Source organism: Myotis davidii, unplaced genomic scaffold (genome assembly GCF_000327345.1).
Source record: "Myotis davidii unplaced genomic scaffold, ASM32734v1 scaffold6, whole genome shotgun sequence".
Lineage (NCBI taxonomy): Eukaryota > Metazoa > Chordata > Mammalia > Chiroptera > Vespertilionidae > Myotis > Myotis davidii.
The window spans coordinates 5,636,908-5,659,405 of NW_006383011.1; the positions used below are offsets into that span (position 1 = coordinate 5,636,908).

General features: G+C 39.5%; 1 protein-coding gene across 3 annotated transcripts in view; it reads right to left on the reverse strand.

Annotated features, from left to right (window-relative positions):
• The window catches only part of REL (v-rel avian reticuloendotheliosis viral oncogene homolog), a 28,202-nt gene extending 6,820 nt beyond the window's left edge, over positions 1–21,382 (reverse strand). For all 3 annotated transcript variants that reach the window (XM_015557941.1, XM_015557940.1, XM_015557942.1), the window contains exons 1-4: positions 21,218–21,382; positions 18,936–19,084; positions 15,025–15,116; positions 872–1,012 (exon numbers count right to left, since the gene is read on the reverse strand). In XM_015557941.1, coding sequence (XP_015413427.1) covers positions 872–1,012; positions 15,025–15,116; positions 18,936–19,084; positions 21,218–21,310 — 475 coding nt within the window. In that variant the 5' untranslated portion in view covers positions 21,311–21,382. The remainder of the gene's footprint in view (positions 1–871; positions 1,013–15,024; positions 15,117–18,935; positions 19,085–21,217) is intronic.
• Between the last annotated feature and the right edge of the window lie 1,116 nt (positions 21,383–22,498).

Genomic DNA, 22,498 nt, shown 5'->3' on the forward strand with positions numbered 1-22,498 from the left:
GCTTCTAAATTCTGATTCTTTCCATCCTCCTACACACTGTCACCAAACTAATCTTCTTAAATCATGACCATAACCCTAAGGCAATGCCCTTTTCATGCTTCCTATTATCTGGGTCAGTATTCCAGTAACTCTCCCTGGAATTCAAAGCTCTCTGTGATAACAATCTGATCTGCCTTTATAGCCCTATGTCCCACTATTTTTCTACATGCAAGACAGGTACACACATACACACACACACACACACACTATGAGTGCAATTTCATAATCTTTTAAAACTATAAATATCAGTATCCTTTGATCTAGCATTTGCCAACAGTCTACTCTGCAAGTGTATGCTAAAGACTTGCACAAGATATACACATGCAGATACTTACTGCAGTACAAAGTCTTAGAGCCAAAAGAAAAAAAGCGAGGAAACAAACCAAATGTCTTGTAATAGGGTAATGATTTAATAAAATTATGATATAGCCATCTAAGGCAATATGCAGCTACTGAAAAGAATAGGGTGCCTGAAAGGAAAAATGATTTGAGATACATTGCTAAGAAGGGGGGGAAATGTTTTTTTAAAGATCAGTAATGATTTCTTTAAAAAGTTGCCAAAATTATATAGTGTGAATGATGAAGATAATGTACTTGTACATATATGAAGAAGAAACGGGTGAGATATGTAGCTGAGGACGGTGACTACCTGTGGAGAATGAAATTAGAGATTTACTATAGGAGAATACCTCCTGTTATTTACTTCAGGAATGTTTGAATTTTTCCTGTAATAAACATACTGTTTTTCTAAGTACCAAAATACTTTAAAAAATTATACTATACTAAAAAAAAACAAGCTAAGGCTACAAATGCAAGAATATAAAGTACTTACGGTTGTCATAAATTGGGTTAGACACCACAGGAGGTAGAGTAGTCGTCAAATTACCATGTTCATCATAGAGGAAAACTTGAAAACATAATCTCACCACATTGAGGTCGCAATCTTCAGTATCAAGCAGCTGTGGTTCAGGGACTGAATGGTACATAAAAAAAAAAAAGAATCTAGAATATTCACACAGAACTAAAATCCCTGCTAGGTCCTCCTCCCTGCCCAATATACTTGAGTAGTGTCCAAATCTGCACTAACTAAAATAGAATCGTACATAATCTCAAGAATGCCTTTTATCATTGGTATATCATGTAGTCACTAAAAGTACTCATGAAGTTATGACCATGGTCAGGAAGTAACTATCCCAGTCACCTAGAATTTAGGGCAGAATTCCAAATTGACATTAATATCAAATTTTTACAAATATAGTTGTAGGTTAAATACAACAGAGAATAGGCATTCATTCATTAATTCAACATACATGTATTCAGTCCAGTCATTGTGTTAAAAACTCTGTAAATTATCTCCTAAACCTGTACAAGAATGACTAACATCCCCATTTTACAATGAGAAACTGATTTTAAAGAAATGAAATTGCTTGTCCCCAGTTTCACAGCTAAGTGGCAGAACAGAAATTCAGACTCAGGTAACTGAATCCAGAGCCTAGGCTCTTAAAAACTGAACTCTATTAGAAAATGTTACATACATTTTGCATCAAGTGACAAAAGGAGTATCTACTAAAGTTTAGATCAACACTTTAGGAATTAAATACCAAGAGGTACTAGATGAGATAAGGTAGCTTTCTTTGTATAAGAAATTTTATGTACAGATTTGTTTTGTTTAAAAAAGGCAAACAAACCCCATAGCAGGAAAATTTTATAATTCTAGAAAATATAAAAACACATTCCTTATGAAAGAATATAATGTTTGCTAATTGACATTGAAAAAAAAAATCCAGTTCCAAAGGAAAATATTACTCTGCCTTTTCAAAGAATACCATAAGCTGTGGCAATAAATCATAACAACATAGTCATATTTTTAAAAGCATGAAATACATATTAAATTTTATAAAAACTTTTATTTTTAAGAGGGTATTAAAATTTGAAAACAGCTAAAATCCAAATAATCTTACAGACAATAATAAAAACTACAATATAACTTTGCCTATTTTTATTTAAACTACATTTGTAGTCTCAGTAGCTATCACAAGATTTAAAATTATCCCATTATCATCATTAGTAAGCCTAGCATTTGAAGGAGTCTATTAGAACATATTTATACAAATAAAAGGTCAAAATGTGATGTATGATCCAAACACCTGTGTCCCAGCAGCATACTCTATTGGCACAATTATGTAGGCAATGAGAGGTCTACCTCTTCAAATTCATTTTTTTACAGCTTTATACATTTAGAATTCAAGACATTAACGTTTATGAATGTCAAAGATGAGTAATCAATATACAAAAAATAAATTATTAGCTAAGTGCACCTGACAAGTTTAAAAACAAACCTATGTAAGTGACAGAAACAAACTGTGACAGCATACATTAAAGAACAGGCTCTGGATATAGACCCCAACACGAATGTAACTCAACAACATTTTGAGCAAAATATATTTATGCTTCCATTTGTATGAAGTTCTAGAAAACATTAATTGATGGTGACAAAAAGCAAATGAATAGTTGACTGGGGCCAGAGGAGGGAGAGAGAACTGACAGGAAGGAGATCAGGGACATTTTGGGGTGGTGGTGGTGGTGGTGGTGGGAAAGTTCCTCACCTTGATGGTGGTGGTGTTCCGTGGGAGTATATATTTGGGTAGATCTAACTGTATATAACTTAGACTCAATAAAAAGTTCATTTAAAATCTCTTAAAATGGTACATAAAACTCCATGTTTTGAACTGGAAGGAATATATCTTTCTTCTCTAAGTCAGTGCAACCTTGACCTATATTCCTCTCTTACACATTTAAAGTTGTTTTTTAAATGTCTTGCATAATTATCCTCTACATATGCCTCTTTCTACCCAATCAGGCTAAGTTCCATGAAAGCAGAATGGGTGTTGATGCATCTTCACTAAACATGGAACACATATGTATAATACATATTAAACATTTTCTTAAGCTTTTAAGAAAATAAAAAACTTTTTGAGTGAGTGACTGAAAAATTAAGGAAAGGCCTGGTAAACAATCAAACATCTGCTGAAGAAAACTATAAAGTAAATATCAACAAAGGGAGGTTCTATTTTTGTAATGGCAGGTGACATTACCAAATTGGGATCAGCTGTACCAGGAGAACTAAAAAAGGTGGAAAAACTATGAAACAAAAGTCCTCTAAAGGCATCAAAGAGCTAATAAGATCATGAAGAATCATGGGGCTAGGATATAGAAGAACTGTAAGAAAAACACGCCTGTTTCTCTTTACTCACTTCTGATGTCTGTGTGTTTTTTCACACATAGCAATTCTCCAACTCTCAGAACACCAATTGGGTGTCCTGCAATTTAACTCAGTTTTGACACTAACCACCTGGGATTCCAACAGATCCCACAAGCAAGGGCTCAATCCCACAAGACCTTGCTCAACCCCACACTTAAGACACCAATCACAAGTCCAGGTGGTCACTTACGCTTCTGACTGACTGGCTACAAATTGGGAGTTCCATGACCCACTCCTCAGGTTTGATAATTGGCTAGAACGGCTCACAGAACTCAGGAAAGAAAATTACATAGTAGATGACCAGTTTATTCTAAAAGAAAACAACTCAGGAACAGCCAGACAGAAAAGATGCATAAGAAAAGGTACGTAGAAGTTACACTGAGCATCCATGACCCTTGGGGAATGCCACCCTCCCAGCACCTCCCCATGTTCACCAACCCAGTTCTCCCAGCCCCTTCAGTTAGGATTTTTATGGGGGCTCATTTTGAACAATGACTGATCAAATCATTGGACAGTGGTGATTAATTCAACCTCCAGCCCTTCCTCTTTCCAGAGGTAAAGGGATGAGGTTGAAGGTGCAACTCTAAGAGCCCAATTGATTGGTTCCTTTGACAACCAGACCGCCCCCACCACCCAATTAGGTGTTTTTCAAGTCACCTCATTAACATAAACTCAGATGTGTTTAAAGAGGCTTGTTATTCTTTTTACCTTTTTACACACATTCTTTTTACCTTTTTAGCTCTTATCGTTTAGCAAATTCCAAGGATTTTAGGAGCTCTGTGCAAGAATAGGGATAAATACCATAAAATCACAATTATTACAGAAATCCAGAGAGGTAAGTTCAGAACAAGAGGGCTCTTTTTTGCAGATATAATCTGCCAGTTTTGTAAGAGGTGGCTAAGAGGATGAGAGGTTGAGATGAACTCGCAAGAAACTATAAGGGAAAAACAGGGAGTTCAGGGTCTGCCGCAGATGGGGAATCTGATAAATGTTCAATGCTTTGGCTGAGGTACTTGGAGGAACCCAACTATACCCTAGAAGTAAGGGTTAACTGGAAAGACACTAGAGACTCACCGTATGAAAGACCAGCTTCAAATATCCTAAATCAGCCACTACCACAAGAAAATCTTCTGAAAGGAGATAACATCCTAGAACTAAAATCCCTACATTTTTCACATACAATGACTGATATTCTATTTTAAGTAACCAGACATATGAGGAAACAAAATAAAGTGATTTTTAAAAAAGTGTTCTGATCACAATGGCAATGTAGGTAAACACAGTACTTGCATCCTCCTATATCACATCAAAATTACAACTAAACTACAGAACATCCATCATTCAGAACCGCCTGAAATCTAGCTGAACAGAAGTCCGACAACTAAAGAAATCACACAGAGACTGGAGGGGCAGAGACGCAGAACAGGCCAGTCCCACACTCACGTGTAGCGAATAAAAGTCAGGAGGGATATCTCAGCTTCAGAGGTCCCCATTGAGAAGTGAGGCCCCCTAGCCCAGGGTTCCAATGCCAGGAAGACAAGTACCCATAATTTCTGGCTGTAAAAACTAATAAGGATTGAGGCTGAGTGAGACATAGGGCTGCTGGAGTCCCAGATGTTCCTCTTAAAGGGCCTGCACATGGACTTATTCAGACTCACTCACTCTAAGCTCCAGCGCTGGGGCAGCAGCTTAAAAGGCACCAGGGACACAGGGGAGGAACTGAATTGTCTGGCATCAGGGCAAGAGCTGGATGGGGAGCTTTCTTCCAGACAAAAGTGCTGGCAGAGGCCACTGTTCCTTTTCTGAGCCCTCTGCCCACAGAGCCATATCTGAGTCTCCATCAACCTGGCTGACACAGTTGACCCTGACCTGGTGATTCCCTGAGACTTGTGTCCCACTCAATTTGCCAGCCCATCCAAGCTATTTGCAGTGGCTTTTCTTTCCTTTTTTTTTTTTTAATGTATTTTTATTGATTTCAGAGAGGGAGGGAGGGAGAAAGAGAGAGAATCACTCATTGGATGCCTCTTTCATGCTCCCTACTGGGGATCAAGCCTGCAACCCGGGCATGCACCCTGACTGGGAATTAAACTGTGACCTCCTGATTCATAGGTTGATGCTCAACCAATGAGCCATACCAGCTGGGCTGCAGTGACTTTTCAATATGAATGGCCTATCTTGGCTCATGCTTCCAACTTTCCTAGAATCTCTTAAACAAGCAGCATATGACCTCAGTGGGCCTGTACCTCTCACTAAGTGGCTACAGGCCCAGCACTAGTGGCAGTTGACCTTGGTTTGAAGCTTGGCCCCTCCTGGCACCTCGAAGCCCAGCACAAGGAGCAGCTATCTGCAGGTGGCTTTGTAGCTCATGCCGGTGGCTGACTTGGCCTGCACCTCCTGGAAGGTCCCAGAGCCAGCATACCATGGGACAATTTTGGGCCATATCAAAGCACCACCCAACCACCTCCACAGGCACACACTCACCGGGCAGACTCAGTGGGCACCAGAGCCCCACTGAAGTAAGTCCTGCTCTGTTGAGTGGGCCTCTGCAAAACTGATCTTACACGTGGCTAAAGCCAGCCCTTTCAGCTGTTCAGCCTAGGGGTATATCCCTCCCATTGATGTGCCAACAGCAATCAAGGCTCAACTACAACAGGAGTGGGTACACAGCCCAAAAGGGGGTGCACCTGGAATGTCCAGCTTGGGTGAATAGAGAGGATGTGACACTAGACCAGGGGTGGGCAAACTTTTTGACTTGAGGGCCACAATGGGTTCTTAAACTGGACCAGAGGGCCAGAACAAAAGCATGGATGGAGTGTTTGTGTGAACTAATATAAATTCAAAGTAAACATCATTCAATAAAAGGGTACGGTCTTTTTTTTTTTTTTAGTTTTATTCATTTCAAACAGGCCGGATCCGGCATGCGGGCTGTAGTCTGCCCACGGCTGCACTAGACTCTACAGGACACCTCCTCCATAAGACCATTCTACTAAGCCCGGGAGATGTAGCAGCTCTATCTATTTATATAAAAACCATGGGTGGTGTTCGTCACATACAGACGAACAGCCAGCGACCGAGTGGAAGTCAGTCAGTCCTACAGGGGTTGTCTTGGCAATGGCTGCGCCCTACCCCAAGCTGTTTCCCGGAGCTGTCTCCTGTAAGGGCAGAGTTTGAGGCAGGAACCCGTCCTGGGAGCCTGGAGGCAGATCTTTCTAAAGTGTGCCCCCCCAGCACGGGGTGAACCTGAATGGGGCAGCTGAAAGGCTTAGAAAAGACAGACAAGAGAATGAAAGCCGGGTCTCAGTGGGATGCTGCTTCTCTGAGAGAAAGCGACCACACCCACAGCCATTCCTTTAGTTTATAGCAGATGCTCTGAGGCAAAGTAAGGGCATGACCAAGATGTTTACAAACAGTCTCCTGGGTTTCAATCCTACTCAACTACATGCACCTGAATTCTATTCAGCCCACATCACTCAGGCACGTGGGGCCATGCGTTCTGACCATAGGTTCAAGCTTACAACTACAGCTGTTGGATATAATTGTGCTGGGAGGGCCGGGAGCCAAACCGGTTAGGGCAATTAATTCCCTTTTAATGTGCACAAATTTTGTGCACTGGGCTACTAGTCTAATACATAAAACCAAACACAGGGAGGCTGCCAAAATGAGGAGACAACGAAACATGTCCCAAATTAAAGAAAAGAACATAACTCCAGAAAAAGAATAAAACAAAATGGAGAGAAGCAATCTACCCGTTGTAGAGTTCAAGACACTGGTTATAAGGATGCTCAATAAACTTAGGGGAAGAGTAGATGAACTTTGACATCCACAAAGGACAGGAAACATAAAAATGAAACTAGGAAACATAAAAAAGAACTAGTCAGAAATAACAAATACCTTAACTGAAATGAATATATTATAGGGAATCAACAGTAGAGCAGATGAAGCAGAGGATCATATCAGAGATTTGGAGGATAAGGAAGCAGAAAATGTCCAAACAGAACAAAAAGAAAAAAGAACCCCAAAAATGAAGATAGCATAAGAAGCCTCTGGGACAACTTCAAGTGTACCAACATGTACATCATGGGGGTGCCAGAAAGAAAAGAGAGAGAGAGCAAAAAATTGAAGATATATTTGAAAAAAATGACAGCAAACTTCCCTAAACTGGTGAAGGAAATAGACATACGAGCTTGGGAAGATCAGGGAGTCCCAAACAAGATGAACCCAAAGAGGCCCACACCAAGACATATTATAATTGAAATGCCAAATTTTAAAGAAAAAGAGAGACTCTTAACATGTTAAGTGCCCAGTCACCAGTGACTGACACTATACTTTCCATCCAGAAGACAAAACAGACTGGGCACATAATGTGTTAAAAGCGGCAAGAGAAAAGCAGGTAGTTCTCTAGTAAAAGGGGAGCGCCCATAAGACTGCCACCAAATGACTATTATAATGTCTAATCACTGGGCTGTACACCTGAAACTAATATAACATTGTATGTCAACTGTAGTTGAAAAATATAAAATGACTTCAAAAATATAATATAGCCCTAGCTGGTTTCTCAGTGGTTAGAGCATCAGCCTGCGGACTGAAGGGTCTCGGGTTCAATTCTGGTCAAGAACATGTTCCTCAGTTGCAGGCTCAATCCCTGACTTGGTCAGGGTGCATGTGGGAGGCAACCAATCAATGTATCTCCCTCACATTGATGTTTCTCTCTCTGTCTCTCCCACTCCCTTTTACTCTCTGTAAAACTCAATGGAGCCCAGCCATTGTGACTCAGTGGTTGAATATCAACCCATATGCCAAGAGGTTGCCGGATCAATTCCCAGTCAGGGCACATGCCCAGGTGTGAATGGTATTCAGATAATTATGGGAATTGTATGAATGCTGCTGAGTTTTTCCTCTAACAGCCTTACAAGGTTCTCACACTGAAAAACAAAGAAAAGTCTCTACAACCATTTGGTAGGAAAAGGGGAAAAGAAACCATTTTGAAATACAATAAAAACATTAAAAAAGAAAAAGAGAAAAAAAATCAATGGAAAAAATATCCTTGGGTAATGATTAACAACAAAAAATTATATATATTATATAATAAACCTATTTAATGTAAAGTACTTACTATGTACTAGGAACTATTCTCAGTGCTATATGAGTGTCTATAATTAACATCATGCCTGGTTCTGGATTTGAAAAATAAACAATACCCTCTCCCTCCCAAACCCAAGATCTTCCACAGATGGCCCATATGCCTCTTTACACCTGAGACTAATGAAATTCATGCAAGGGCCTTCACCCCGGCCTCCACCCTCTGCCGCCTCTGCTGCAGCCCCTGCCCGCTGCAGCTTTGTCTAGAAGGACATCCAGAAGGACATCTGGTCTAATTAGCATATTGTGCTTTTATTATTATAGATGGATGATTAACCAGCTATTTTGAGTATTCAGGATAACCTTTATCAGATGAAATTTGTGCAAGGATCCTGGCCGCGGCCCCTGCCGCCATGGCTGGGGGCCTCTGCCAAGGCTCCTGCCTCCTGCTGTGGTTTTATCTGGAGGGAAGGACGTCTGGTCTAATTAGCATATTATGCTTTTATATTATTAAGAAGATATGTTCTCTGTGAAGCAGTACTGTTGTTAATAATTAAAGAGTGTACATAGAGCACTTAACATTTACTCTTGGATAATATAAAAAGTACTTAATGGTGGCTCTTATTTATAATCTTCTTGTTTTATACCAAATTATTCCTGTTTTATACATCATCTAGACCAGGGGTCCTCAAACTTTTTAAACAGGGGGCCAGTTCACTGTCCCTCAGACCACTGGGGGGCCGGACTATAATTTAAAAAAAAAACAAACTATGAACAAATTCCTATGCACACTGCACATATCTTATTTTGAAGTAAAAAAACAAAACGGGAACAAATACAATATTTGTATTTGCATGTGGCCTGCGTGCCATAGTTTGAGGACCCCTGAGATAGCCTATTTAAAGGTTTGGCCTTCAATAATGAATCAAAAATTTAAATGAGTATACTCTTGACCTAGAAATCTCTGAAAACTTATCCTAAGAAAATATCACACAAGAATTCAAAGTATACATTCAGTGAAGTCTTTTGAATAAAATGAACAATAACCTGTTCATTAATAGATGTCTAGGTAAACAGATTATGACAGAATACGGTTAAAACAGAATACGAAACAACAGAATACGGTTAAAAACTAAAATAGATTTATAAGTACTAATATAGAAAGATATTTAAGATATATTCCTGCCGAAACCGGTTTGGCTCAGTGGATAGAGCGTCGGCTTGCGGACTGAAAGGTCCCAGGTTCGATTCCGGTCAAGGGCATGTACCTGGGTTGCGGGCACATCCCCAGTGGTGGGTGTGCAGGAGGCAGCTGATCGATGTTTCTCTCATCATCTATGTTTCTAACTCTATCTCTCTCCGTCTCTCTCCCTTCCTCTCTGTAAAAAATCAATAAAATATATTTAAAAAAAAAAAAAGATATATTCCTGAGTGCAGGGAAAAGCAGCAGTAGAACAGGCAATTAGTATGATTCCATTTATTTTAAAAATACTATGTGTAGATATGTCTACACAAGTATAAAGTAAATTCTAGAAAAAAAATACATCAAACTTAATAGTGGTTTCCTCTGGAGAGTTAAGATTGACAGGGAAGAAGGGGACTTTTGCTTTCCACATTATACTAAATAGCAGCAAAAACAAAGACCTAGAGAAAAGAGATACAAACCTTATGGCTTATAAAAATATAGTATGTGTCTACAAGAATATTCCTTAAATTTTCATCATATCCCCTTAAATTTTTTTTCATCCAGGAAAAACACAGACCAACAAAATAAGGATGTCTTAAGTATGACAAAGAAATCTATGCTTTGAAAATGTTATAGATGTTCAATTCATTAATTATGCATATTTAAGTAGCTGATGAAAATTTTATAAGGAGACTACTGTGGTGTAGAATGCTAGCATTTAGCGTGGTATCATTTATCTAGCGAAATAATATACAGTGATTAAAATCCACTAAACAGTAAATATCTAGCCATATACAGAAATATGCTGCGAAAATATTTTGTATAGTTTCTACTACTTCTAAACTTCTTCCACACTGGGCTTGAAGTCTCGCTGTTCAATATGCTTTTGAGTGAAATGCACTCCAATACCTGGACATAATGCCTATTCAACATTCAGAAAGAAGAGCGCATACTGTCTGCTAACGTGGCAAAAGCAAGGCCCCCCCCAGTCAAAAAGAAACAGAACATTTCTGAGAGGATTCAGAGACACGTGTGTTGCGTGGACCGTGCACCGACTGTAAGGAATAACATTTCACAGACAAACTACACGGCATTCAAGAGCAAGGCTCTTGCTCTGAGTTAAAGATGGTGGAGTAGGAAGATCTGAGCTCACTTCTCCTCACTGACACCATAACTACAACTACTACATAAAGAAGAGGTATCTCCTAGAATGACCTAAGACCAGCAGAACACATTTTCCACAATTACGGATCTAAAGAAAAAGCCCAATGGAGAAGTAGGAGGGGTAGAGACTCAGTTAGGACCCACGCTATTACCACTCCCCACGCAGCTGCCCACAAGTGAGAGGGATATCACAAGGGCAGAAGTCCCCCCGTAAAGAGTGGGGGGTCTGCGCCCCAACCTGGGCACCTGCAAGAGGAAGAGGAGCCCTCATAACATCTGTCTTTGAAAACCAAACAGGGCTTACATCTGGGGAGCCGAAGGGCTGAGAGGAAACCACGCCTGCGCGCTGAGCCCCAGTGCAGAGGCAGCAGTTTGAAAAGCACCCGGGCCATGTGTGAAAGTGATACAGAGACTGCTTTTAGGGTGTGTGTTGGAGGGACAGGTATCTGCTGGAATTTTCTCTTGAGTCAGAAGTGCTAGTGGGTGCCAACTGTCCCTTTCTTTATTCTCCTACCTAGCTGTTCTGACACTAGCAAGTACCGTTTCTGACCTTCTTCATTAACCTTGCTAACAATATTTTTCAAAAAAATATTTTTATTGATTTTTAGAGAGAGGGGGAGAGGGTGAGAAACGCTGATGTGAGAGCAAACTATCAATCGGCTGCCTCCTGCACACTCCACTGGGGATAGAGCCTGCAACCTGGGCATGTGCCCCGACTAGGAATCAAACAGCAACCATTCGGTGCTCAGGACAACCACCACCCAACCAACTGACCAACACTGGCCAGGGCATGCTAATACTATTCACCCCACCATGGCATTTCCCTGATGACCCACCCAAGCTGGCACCCTGCCAAAGCAACTCCTTCCCTGCTACACCTGGCGGGCGGCCTTAGTCAGCACCAGTACACAGCAGTGTGTCTGCAACAGTTGAGACTGGGCCTTGCAGCAGCTACACTGACAGTCTGTACTGAACACCAGTGTGCCCGTAACAGTTGTGGCAAAGCTACATAGACACCCTAGCCAGGAACCAGCCTCGCCTACCAGTGTGTCCTTAGCAGCTGTGGCCCAACCACAACAGGAGGCCACACTATTTCATACAGGGAACACCTCTGAAGTACCTGACTCTGGTGACAAGGGAGAATTCTACCTCTGGGCCCCACAAGACACCCTCTAAGTAAGGCCACTTTTTCAAGACCAGGAGATGTAGCTGATTTACCTAATACATAGAAACAAACAGGCAAAGTGAAGAGACAAAAGAATATGTTCCAAACAATAAAACAAGAAAAGCCTCAGAAAAATAACTAAGCAAAACGAAGGCAAGCTGTCTCCTAGAAAAGAGTTCAAAGTAATAGCCATAAAGAGGCTCCTCAAACTCTTTAGACAAGTGGATAGACCCAGTGAGAACCTGAGATAAAAATTATTTAAAAAAAAAAAGAAAGAACCTATCAGAACTGAAGAATGTAACAACTGCAATGCAAAAATACCCTAGAGGAAATCAACAGCAGATCAGATAATTCAGAAGAATTGATCAGCGATCAGGAATAAAGGATAATGGAAATCACCCAACTGGAAGATGAAAATGAAAAAGGAATTTAAAATAATGAGGGACCTAAGGGACAACATCAAGTGTACTAACACTCATGTCATAGCAGTCCCAGAAAGAGAAGAGAGAGAGGGAAAAGGACAATAAACCTATTTGAAGGAATAATTGGTGAAAACTTCCCTAACTCAGCAAAGGAAACAGATATCCAAACTCAGGAAGCATAGAGAGCCCCCACACAAAATGAACCCAAAGAGACCCACATCAAGACACATCATTTTTGAAATGTTAAAAGTTAAAGAAAAAAATCGTAGAAGCAGAAAGAGAAAAACAACTAAATCCATATGAGGGAATGCCCATAAGACTATGAGCTATTTTTTAACAGACACTTTGCAGGCCAAAGGGATTGGCAAGACATATTCAAGGGAATATAGTTGACAAAAAAGGAAAACCTACAACCAGAATACCCAGCAAGATTATCTTTCAGAATTGAAAGAGGTAAAGAGGTTCCCAAAAAGCAAAAGCTAAAGGAGTTTATCACCACTAAACCAGCATTACAAGAAATGGTAAAGAGAATCCTTTTTTTAAAAAATGTTTGTTGTTACTGATTCTCACCCAAAGCTATTTTTTCCACTGATTTTGAGAGAGAGAGGGAAAGGGAGGGGGAGAGACACATCGGTTGGCTGCCTCCCACATGTGCCCTGACCAGGATGGGGATCGAGCCTGCAACTGAGGTATGTGCCCTTGACCAGAATCAAACCTGAGACCGTTCAGTCTGAGGGCCAACACTCTAACCCAGCCATGGGCAAACTATGGCCCATTTGAAATGAATAAAACTAAAAAAAAAAGAAAAAAAAAAGACCGTACCCTTTTATGTAATGATGTTTACTTTGAATTTATATTAGTTCACACAAACACTCCATCCATGCTTTTGTTCCGGCCCTCCGGTCCAGTTTAAGAACCCATTGTGGCCCTCGAGTCAAAAAGTTTGCCCACCCCTGCTCTAACCACTGAGCCAAACGGGCTATAGGGCTAAAAGGAATTATTATTATTTTTTTTTTAGATATATGTTTATTGATTTCAGAGAGGGAGAGAGAGCTACAAACATCAGTGATGAGGGAGAATCATTTATTGGCTGCCTCCTGCACGCCCCCTACTGGGGATCGAACCCACAACCCGGGCATGTGCCCTTGCCCAGAATCAAACCCAGGACCCTTCAGTCCACAGGCCAATGCTCTATCCACTGAGCTAAACCAGCTAGGGCAAAATGAATTCTTTAAGTGAAAAAGAAAAGGCCAAAACTAGAAATAAGAAACTGAAAGAAAAAAAGATCGCATTAGTAAAGGCAAACATATAGTAAAGATATAACCACTTATAAAGCTAGTATGCAAACAATTAAAACGGCAATACCTATATACCTAAATGTAATGGACTAAGCGTTCCATTTAAAAGACACACGGTATCTAAATGAATAAAAAAACTAGACCCAAGAGAGTCACTTCAGATCCAAAGACACACAGACTGAAAGTAAAGGGATGGAAACAGATATTTCATGAAAATGGAAACAAACAAAAAAAGCTAGGGTAGCAATGCTTATACCAGACAAAATAGACTTTAAAACAAAAGTTATAACAAGAGACAAAGAAGGACCCAATAATTCCACTTCTGGGAATTTATCCAAAGAAAACTGAAAACACTAATTCAAAAAGATACATGCAGTCCTATGTTTATTGCAGCATTATATACAATAATGGAAGCAGGCTAGGTGTCCATCAACAGATGAACAGGTAATGAAGATGTAGTATACATATACAATGGAATATTACTCAGCAGTAATAAAGAACGAAATCTTGCTATTTGTAACGACATAGGTAGACCTAGAGGCTATTATGCTTAGTAAAATAAGTCAGAGAAAGACAAATACTACATCATTTCACTTATCTGTGGGATGAAAAAAACTAAATAAATGAACAAAACAAACAGACTCATAGATACAGAGAACAAACTGCCAGAAGGTGGGGAGGTGGGGGGATAGGCAAAAAGGCGAAGGGGATTAAGCGGTACTAACTTATAGTTATAATATAAGTGAGTCATGGGAATATAAAGTACAGCACAGTGAATACAGTCAATAATATCTCAATAACTTTTTTTTAAATATATATTTTATGGTTTTTTCCACAGAGAGGAGGGGAGAGGGATAGTCAGAAACATCCATCAGCTGCCTCCTGCACGCCCCCTACTGGGGATGTGCCTGCAACCAAGGTACATGCCCCTGACAGGAATCGAACCTGGGACCCTTGAGTCCACAGGCTGATGCTCTATCCACTGAGCCAAACCGGTCAGGGCAATATCTCAATAACTTTGTACAGTGACAGATGGTTACTAGACTTCTTGCATTTATAAGGTATATAAACGACAAATCACTATGTTGTACACCTGATACTAATATATATTGTATGTCAATGATACTTGAATTAAAAAGAGCTTTACATTCCAGAATGAAAAAGAACATTTCTGAGGTTTTCTTATAGAAAAATGGCAATATCCACTGATATAAGAAAGCATAAGAATTTTTTTAACACTGAAAGATATTGAATATACTTCATTATTCAGACATAGATACAAGTCAACAAGTAGAAAAGTGAACACAGAATTTAAGATAGCTTTTAACCATAGGTTTAAAATACAAATAGAAAACACATAAATAAACCAATATCCAAATAACAGAAATGATTATATCGAACATACTTACCATTGAAAGGATTGATTCCTGCCCTTATTCTTGAAATAATAGCTTCTTTTACTTCTTTTTTCTTTACACATCGAATACCCAAATTTTGAAAACTAGAAAGAAAAAAACAGAACTGTCAAAATGCACTATAGTTAAACACATAAATACCAAAGAATATCCTAAGTATTAAGCATCCATCCAACAGAGAAGAGTCTCCATACTGTCAGATGGAGATGATAAAGCATGTTGTAAGTTTCCAACTGCTATAATAAAGGTATGAGGCTAAAAAAGTGGGGTTAAATTCTAAGAGAACTGTTAAAAGAAAAATAATGCATACCATATAGCTGTTGCATACAGTATTTTACAGTTATACCTTATTAATATGCGTAGGTCAAATATACCAAAGTAGGTAAAGATTAACAGGGAAGTGACATCAAAAAGCTAAAATTCAGCCCTAGCGGGTTTGGCTCAGTGGATAGAGAGTCCGCCTGCGGACTAAAGGGTCCCAGGTTCGAATCTCGTCAAGGGCATATGCCCGAGTTTCAGGCTTGATTTCCATTGGGGGACATGCAGAAGGCAGCCAATCAATGATTCTCTCTCATCATTGATGTTTCCATCTCTCTCTCCTTCTCCCTTCCTCTGAAATCAATAAAAATATATATTTTTTAAAAAGCTCAAATTCACCTCCTAACCAAATTCATTATCAAATCAATAAAATCTGTATATTTGATAATGTAAAGCAAAAGTTATAAAAGATGCCCACAGGCTGAAGCCCACAGGTATATTTTGCTGAGCCCATAAAAGTGTTGTCTACATTAAAAGAAATGTTCATAGACTACCAACATTTAAAAATCAGGTAATTGCATACTAATGTCTGATTTCTGGTTTCTTGCCCGTTTTAAAGGTCTGCCGACAGTAGGCTGGTTCAGAAACACCTTGCTGAAGCTGAAGGAGGGCTCTCCAGTTTGCTATGGTGCCTGCGAGTCCTCTCACAGCTGGCACACTCCACTCCACAGACACTTGTTATTTGAGCCCTGACTACACTGCTAGTAGCGGTTCCAGCAGTGATATTTTATGTCACATTATATGAAGTTATAATAATCAATCATCATAAGAAAGCACTGAAATGTGTTCTTTAATTAGAAAGATGTTTGATACTAACAATAATATTTAACAAAAGTTTCAAAATGTCATTTATGGAAAACTTCTCAATAGCTACAAATATTACTAATTTGCATGTGTACTACAGATGATGGTTGGGGGAACTCCCCTACCACCACCAGTCATACTTGTTCCCACATGGAAAAACCATGACATCATTCAAGATGGGTGGGTGTGAATAAGGAAGCAAAACTGATTATAATAACATTCCTATTTGTTCAAACTTCACAGGGCACTTGCAACAGGAGGCTGCCTGCCTGCCTGCCCCTCTCCAGGCTCATGCTGCTCATGCTCTTCACATTTACCGCACTGTGATATTGTCAGCACCTAAACTATCCTTGACATTTCTTTCCTCTGCCTCCAATAACTAAAAAAAAATGAGTCTTGAATTCATAATCCTTTCTTGAAACCCCAAAACCACAATCCTCTTCCTCAAAAGTATTCTGCTTCTTTGAAAGAAAGATTCTTAGCTTGGTTCTTTTTCTTTGATAAAAGATTGTGAAGAATCCTCCCCTTTAATATATTTTTACACTACTTGATTTAGTTTCATCTGAATCGTATTTGACTGCTAGTCACAGATTAGAAGCGGTAGAGATTCCTGAAATTCTGACAGGAGGAAACCAAGGATCATAGAGATTACTTGAATCATACATTCATTCGTTCATAGTCATTCAACAAGTTTTGGGGTTCTTACCATGTACCAAAAACTCTGGGAAAATGGGGGTTTATAATCCTTCCCTTCTCGAAGTTCAGTCTAGTGCAGGGCGTGGCCAACTACAGTCCATGGACCAAATCTGGCCCCCTGCCTGCTTTTTCAAGCAGAATTTTATCGGAGCACAACTCAACGGATTTGCTGATGTGCTTTCATGCTGCCCCAGCAGAGCTGAGAAGTTGCCACAGAGACCATATGGCCTGCAAAGCCTCAAATATTTACTCTCTGGCCCTTTACGGAAGAAACTGGCTAACCTTTGGTGTAGTGAAGCAGATGGACATTAAGGAATCACACACACAAAAACGCTAAACTGAAACCATGACAATTTTTATAAAGGAGATGGACATGCTGCCACGAGAGCCCTATGAGGGGAAAGAAGCGGTCAACTCAGGGAAGGCGGACAGGCTTCTCATCAGAAGTGACACTTACTATGAACAGAAATGAACGAGGGGAAAAGGAGAGTCAAGAGACTTCCGGCCGAAGGAAAAGAACATGCCAAGGAGCCTACGGAAGAGCACTGTGAGCCCCGGAAGCTAAAGGAAGGCCTCACGACTGCAGCATGGCGGTCAAGGAGAACACCGCAGACCAGAAGGCTGGAGATACAAGCAGGTCACGTGGGCTTCTGAGGAATGTTGTCCTAATCCCAAGAGTCACATAAAGCCATTAACATGTTTTAAGCAGAGATGTGACCATCAGATTTGTATTTCAAAAGATCACGCTGAATAAATAAATTTATTTATTTAAAATTTTTTTTTAGAAAGATCACTTTGGCGAAAGCGGAGGACACAAAAAGAGCTGACGGGAGGAGAGCAGTCAGAGGCTCTTCTTCGTAGCCCACATTTAGACGACCGCGTCGGTAGCGGGAAGTGAGGGAGGTTACTGAGACAAGTGGAGAGACAGAGTCAAGAACTCTTTAGGAAGTACCCATCAGTGAACTCAACGTGTGCACCTGTGTGAGAGGTGTCAAGGATGAAACTATGTTTGGGGCTTTTACAGCAACCACTTAGATCAGCGGTCGTCAACCTTTTGGGCCTCACGGACCACCAACTGGCGACCGCTGACTTAAGGTACATTAGGAGACCGATTTTGAGAGGCTGGCGAAATGATTATATAAGAGCATGGTGTGGGGCGTATTCTATTTGAGGTTCTTTTGAGATATTTAAGAGAATATGTCAAAAAGACAATCAGACTGAGTACATTCCCCACTGAAAAAACTAGGGCTCTTGAGAAAAGAGCTGATTTCAGGGCAGTGGCAAGAAAAGGAGAAGTAAGTCTTGAACACTTTGTTGTGTCAGGAAGTAAAGAAGTGCTTAAAGAAATATGGGGCCATGTCCAAAGGACAGTGGAAACAGACTGAAGGGGCCTGAATTAGTCCAGTCTGGGTCAATCTGAAAATCAAAACAATGTCAGTACACTGACCATAAAAATCCATGGGTCTATAGCAGTGATGGCGAACCTTTTGAGCTCGGCATGTCAGCATTTTGAGAAACCCTAACTTAACTCTGGTGCCGTGTCACATATAGAAATTTTTTGATATCTGCAACCATAGTAAAACAAAGACTTATATTTTTGATATTTATTTTATATATTTAAATGCCATTTAACAAAGAAAAATCAACCAAAAAAAAATGAGTTCACATGTCACCTCTGACACGCGTGTCATAGGTTCGCCATCGCTGGTCTATAGTGTTATTCTTTTTATATGGGGAAGGGTAAAATGGGAAAGTTTTCTCTACAGTAGAATGCCAATTAATATCACAAGTGGGAAAAACTAATATCATGTCTCCTGAAGAGATATTTTGAGAAGAATACAGCATCGCCTCTGTAGATTCCTTGTCCAAAATGTTTCATATTAACATGAAAATATCATTCATGCTATTCATGGGAACATGGATATAATTAGGAGCAACCATTCAGACGAATCCATATTGAACAACAATATTCAAAACAAACAGCCTACACGTTTCAACAATGTTAACATCATGAAAGATGAAAAAAGGCTGGGAACCTGCTCTAAATTAAAGGAGACTAAATAAGCATGACAACTCAATATACGTACAATAAAGGCCTGCGTTCTTGTCCAAATTCTGCTTCATAGTAGCCATCTCTGCAGTCTTTTCCTACTAAGTCATGAGGATGAGGTTTAAAGGGGTCATTCTTTGTTACTAATGTAATTCTCACTTTTCCTTTTCCATAACAGTTCTTAATCTGAAAAAGAAAGAAATAAATGATCCATAAATATTCCTCTTGAAGAACTATTCTACTAAATGAAGGTTCAATTTATATAATGTGGCTAATACTGTATCCAGTTGGCTGACAACTGCAGTTTGGATGAAACCTGCCAAGAATACCAGTAGCGAAGAATTTACCTCTCAGTTCCTTGGCATATTAATTTCAATTGGCCATTGTCATCTGATTCTGCTTAGTTTCCTTTTAAAAACAAGTAAAATTATACCAAAATGTTATCACAGTGCATGAGAAAATACTTAATCATTAAGTCACCAAATGCCATGCTCTTAGATTCACTGTCATACCATAAACATCCCTTCAAAGTATATACTTAAGCCATGGATATGATAGCACACCAATACATAGGACCGTTTTATTTAATATGTGACATTTCAGCTCACAAAAATAGTTGTTCATCAGTTAGCTATCCCAAGTGTTTGCTGTACAGCAGGCAATAAATCAAGTTGAGTTTCACAAAATTGTTTTCACACAGTAAGTACATCTAGGACACTGAGAATAAAGAGGAGGGTTAAACATGGAAAAAGGGTATTCTGAGCATGGGAAGGAAGAGAAGGTTCAGTTTGGAAGATAGGAAGTTTGCAAACACAAAGCAGGGAATATGAAAACCAGATATGACAAAGGAGCAAAGCAGTTACATAATGATGGGTAGCTTTACAGGTAAGAGGACACTAAAATCCATAATCCTGAATTTAAACTTAATTTGAAAAGCAACCAGGAAGTATTTATTGCCTTTCTGAATAAAAGAGACAGTAACCACTTAAAACTGTAATATAGGCTGATGTAAAACTCAAGATGTAAAGGGTTCGGAACCTACTGGATCTTAGAAATATTTTAGAGAATGTACAGAACAAGCTGAATTATGGAATGCTACCTTTTAGTAGCATTTCTCTCATTTTAACATTTAAACAAAAGGACTTAGATAACTCAAATCCATATTGCTGCCAAAAAAGTGACAAAAATTAGGATCTTACAATTCAATTAATTTTGCCATTGCTTTATTCTATAATTTAGCCTTCCCCTTAAGTTGAATAGAATAAACTTTGTAAACAAGTTAGTTATAAAACAGTGAATTAACATCTGTTGAGGAAAGACTAAATAACGCTTTTCAAAATCCACTCTGCCATTCAAATTTTTAACTGGCATTTAACGGATAAAAATTCATTAAAAATAAAATGAAATATAGTATATTTTTATAAGTAGAATATACTGTCATTTTGGATCAAAAACTACTTTTAAAACTTATGCTAACATCACAAACTATTTAGAAAATGACTATATTTCAAATAAGTCAATGAAACCCAGAGTATCAGGGATAGATAATAAAGGCAAGGAAAAGGGAGGTAAAAACGTTCATTCTCCTTTCCCGTAGACCCTAGTTTAGCCAAATGATTGTAGAAAGAATTCTGACTGGGTTCCCAAATCCACGTCTTTAATCTACGGAATAACTTTGCTCACTGCTGGAAGGAGGGAATGCTTTCTCCTCATTAGCTCTGTGTTTCACGAGAGGAATCATCACCCCAAAACTGCCAATGTACACTAAGCACTGTGAATCACTCTACTTAGATTAACACACAAACGAAGCTATCAGCAGGGATGAAGAATCCATACTATAGTTAAGAAATGACCCTAGACAGCTACTTAGTACAAACCAATCCTATATAATAAAAGCCTAATATGCAAATCGACCGAATGGCAGAATGACCGGTGGAATGGCTGGCGGCTATGATGCGCACTGACCACCAGGGGGAAGATGCTCAATGCAGGATCTGCCCCCAGGCCAGCCAAGGTGGGTGCCAGCGGCACTCCCTCGCTCCCTCCCCCCGCCCCCACCGCCAGTCACCTCACAGAGGAAGGCAGCAAAGGGTGGGGCCAGCAATCGCCCCGCCAGTCGCCCCACAGATCGGCCCTGATTGCTGGCCAGGCCTAGGGACCCTGCGTGTGCACAATTTCGTGCACTGGGCCTCTAGTTAAAAAGAAGAAGAAAAGCCCATGGAAATGACTGTAAAGAAACTGGGCCTTTAATGCAATTGCTGTAGCTAAAATATGAAGCAACTAAGAGTGAGACACAAACACAGGAGAACAGTCCATTACCTGGATAGACGGGTATGTTCGGTTGTTGTCTGTGCTGTGCTCCCCTGGAATGCTGCCCGCTGATCGCCCTTCACATTTGTATCGAAAACGCATTCCCCGCTGCCTGGGTTGTTCAATTATCTCTATATATGGGTTATACCCACCTGAAATTTAAAAAAAAAAAGGGGGGGGAGGAGCGTAAGATTCAAATAGCAATAATAATGGATATCAACCATTTCATTTTTTAAAAAACAGCAGACTAAAATATTTTCCCTCCCAAATTAAATAACAAGGTTTAAAATCTAAGATTGGGTGGCAAAGACACCTTTTTCTCCCATTCAAATTGAGCTCCAAATCAAGTTAACACACATCATTCAAATCATATTCATTGGTTAGCACTTTATCGCTTAATATCTAGAGCTAATGCCAATGTGAAGTTCTGAGACAGCCACTTTAGGGATACCCATTTCTCACATGACACCAAGCAGAAGGGTTTCTTTCTCCCAAGGTTCCCCCAGAAGAGTCAAGAAGAAAATCTTTAGAAGTTCAATGTTATACTCCAAAACTGAGTTGAACAAACAGCTTGATTTTACCTCAGACTCTTAATAGTGGACTAAAAGACTACTCATTGGAAATGTAAATGCATTTAAAATCCTTGCAGTCAATGGACTTTTACAGAGTATATCAAAACAAGTTCCACAAGGGGCTTCAATAATTTTCAATCAGTCTCATCTAAACCTTTCTAAGGTATAAGATACCATGACGGAAAAGAAAATAATTATTTCTATAACAAATACAATTCAAAATATGCAACTTTAGAATGAACTACTGATAAACACGACAGATGAATCTCAAAATAATTATACTGAGCAAAAGCCAGGCTTAAAGAGCACGTGCTGTACGATTCCATAGATATAAAACTCTAAAATATGTAAAATAATCTATAGTGTCAGACCGCAGATTAGGGGTTGGAGTGGATGGGGAAACTGGGGGAAATGGGGCATGCTAATTATCACAATTGTAAGCAATGATTTCAAAGCGGTATATATGTCAAAACTTACCAGAACAAAAAAAGGGGACATATGTAATACTTACAATAAAGAATTATTTTAAAAACAAACACCAGAATGCATACTTTAAACAAGTGCAATTTAATATATGTCAATAAAGCTCTCTAAAAAATATATACCTTACCCACCCCCTTATCCAAATTGTGGAAACAAAAGTTCACTAAAATGTGCTTACAAATAGAATACCTAGCAATGTGTCTTTGTTTCAGACACATGAAGAGAACTTCCATCA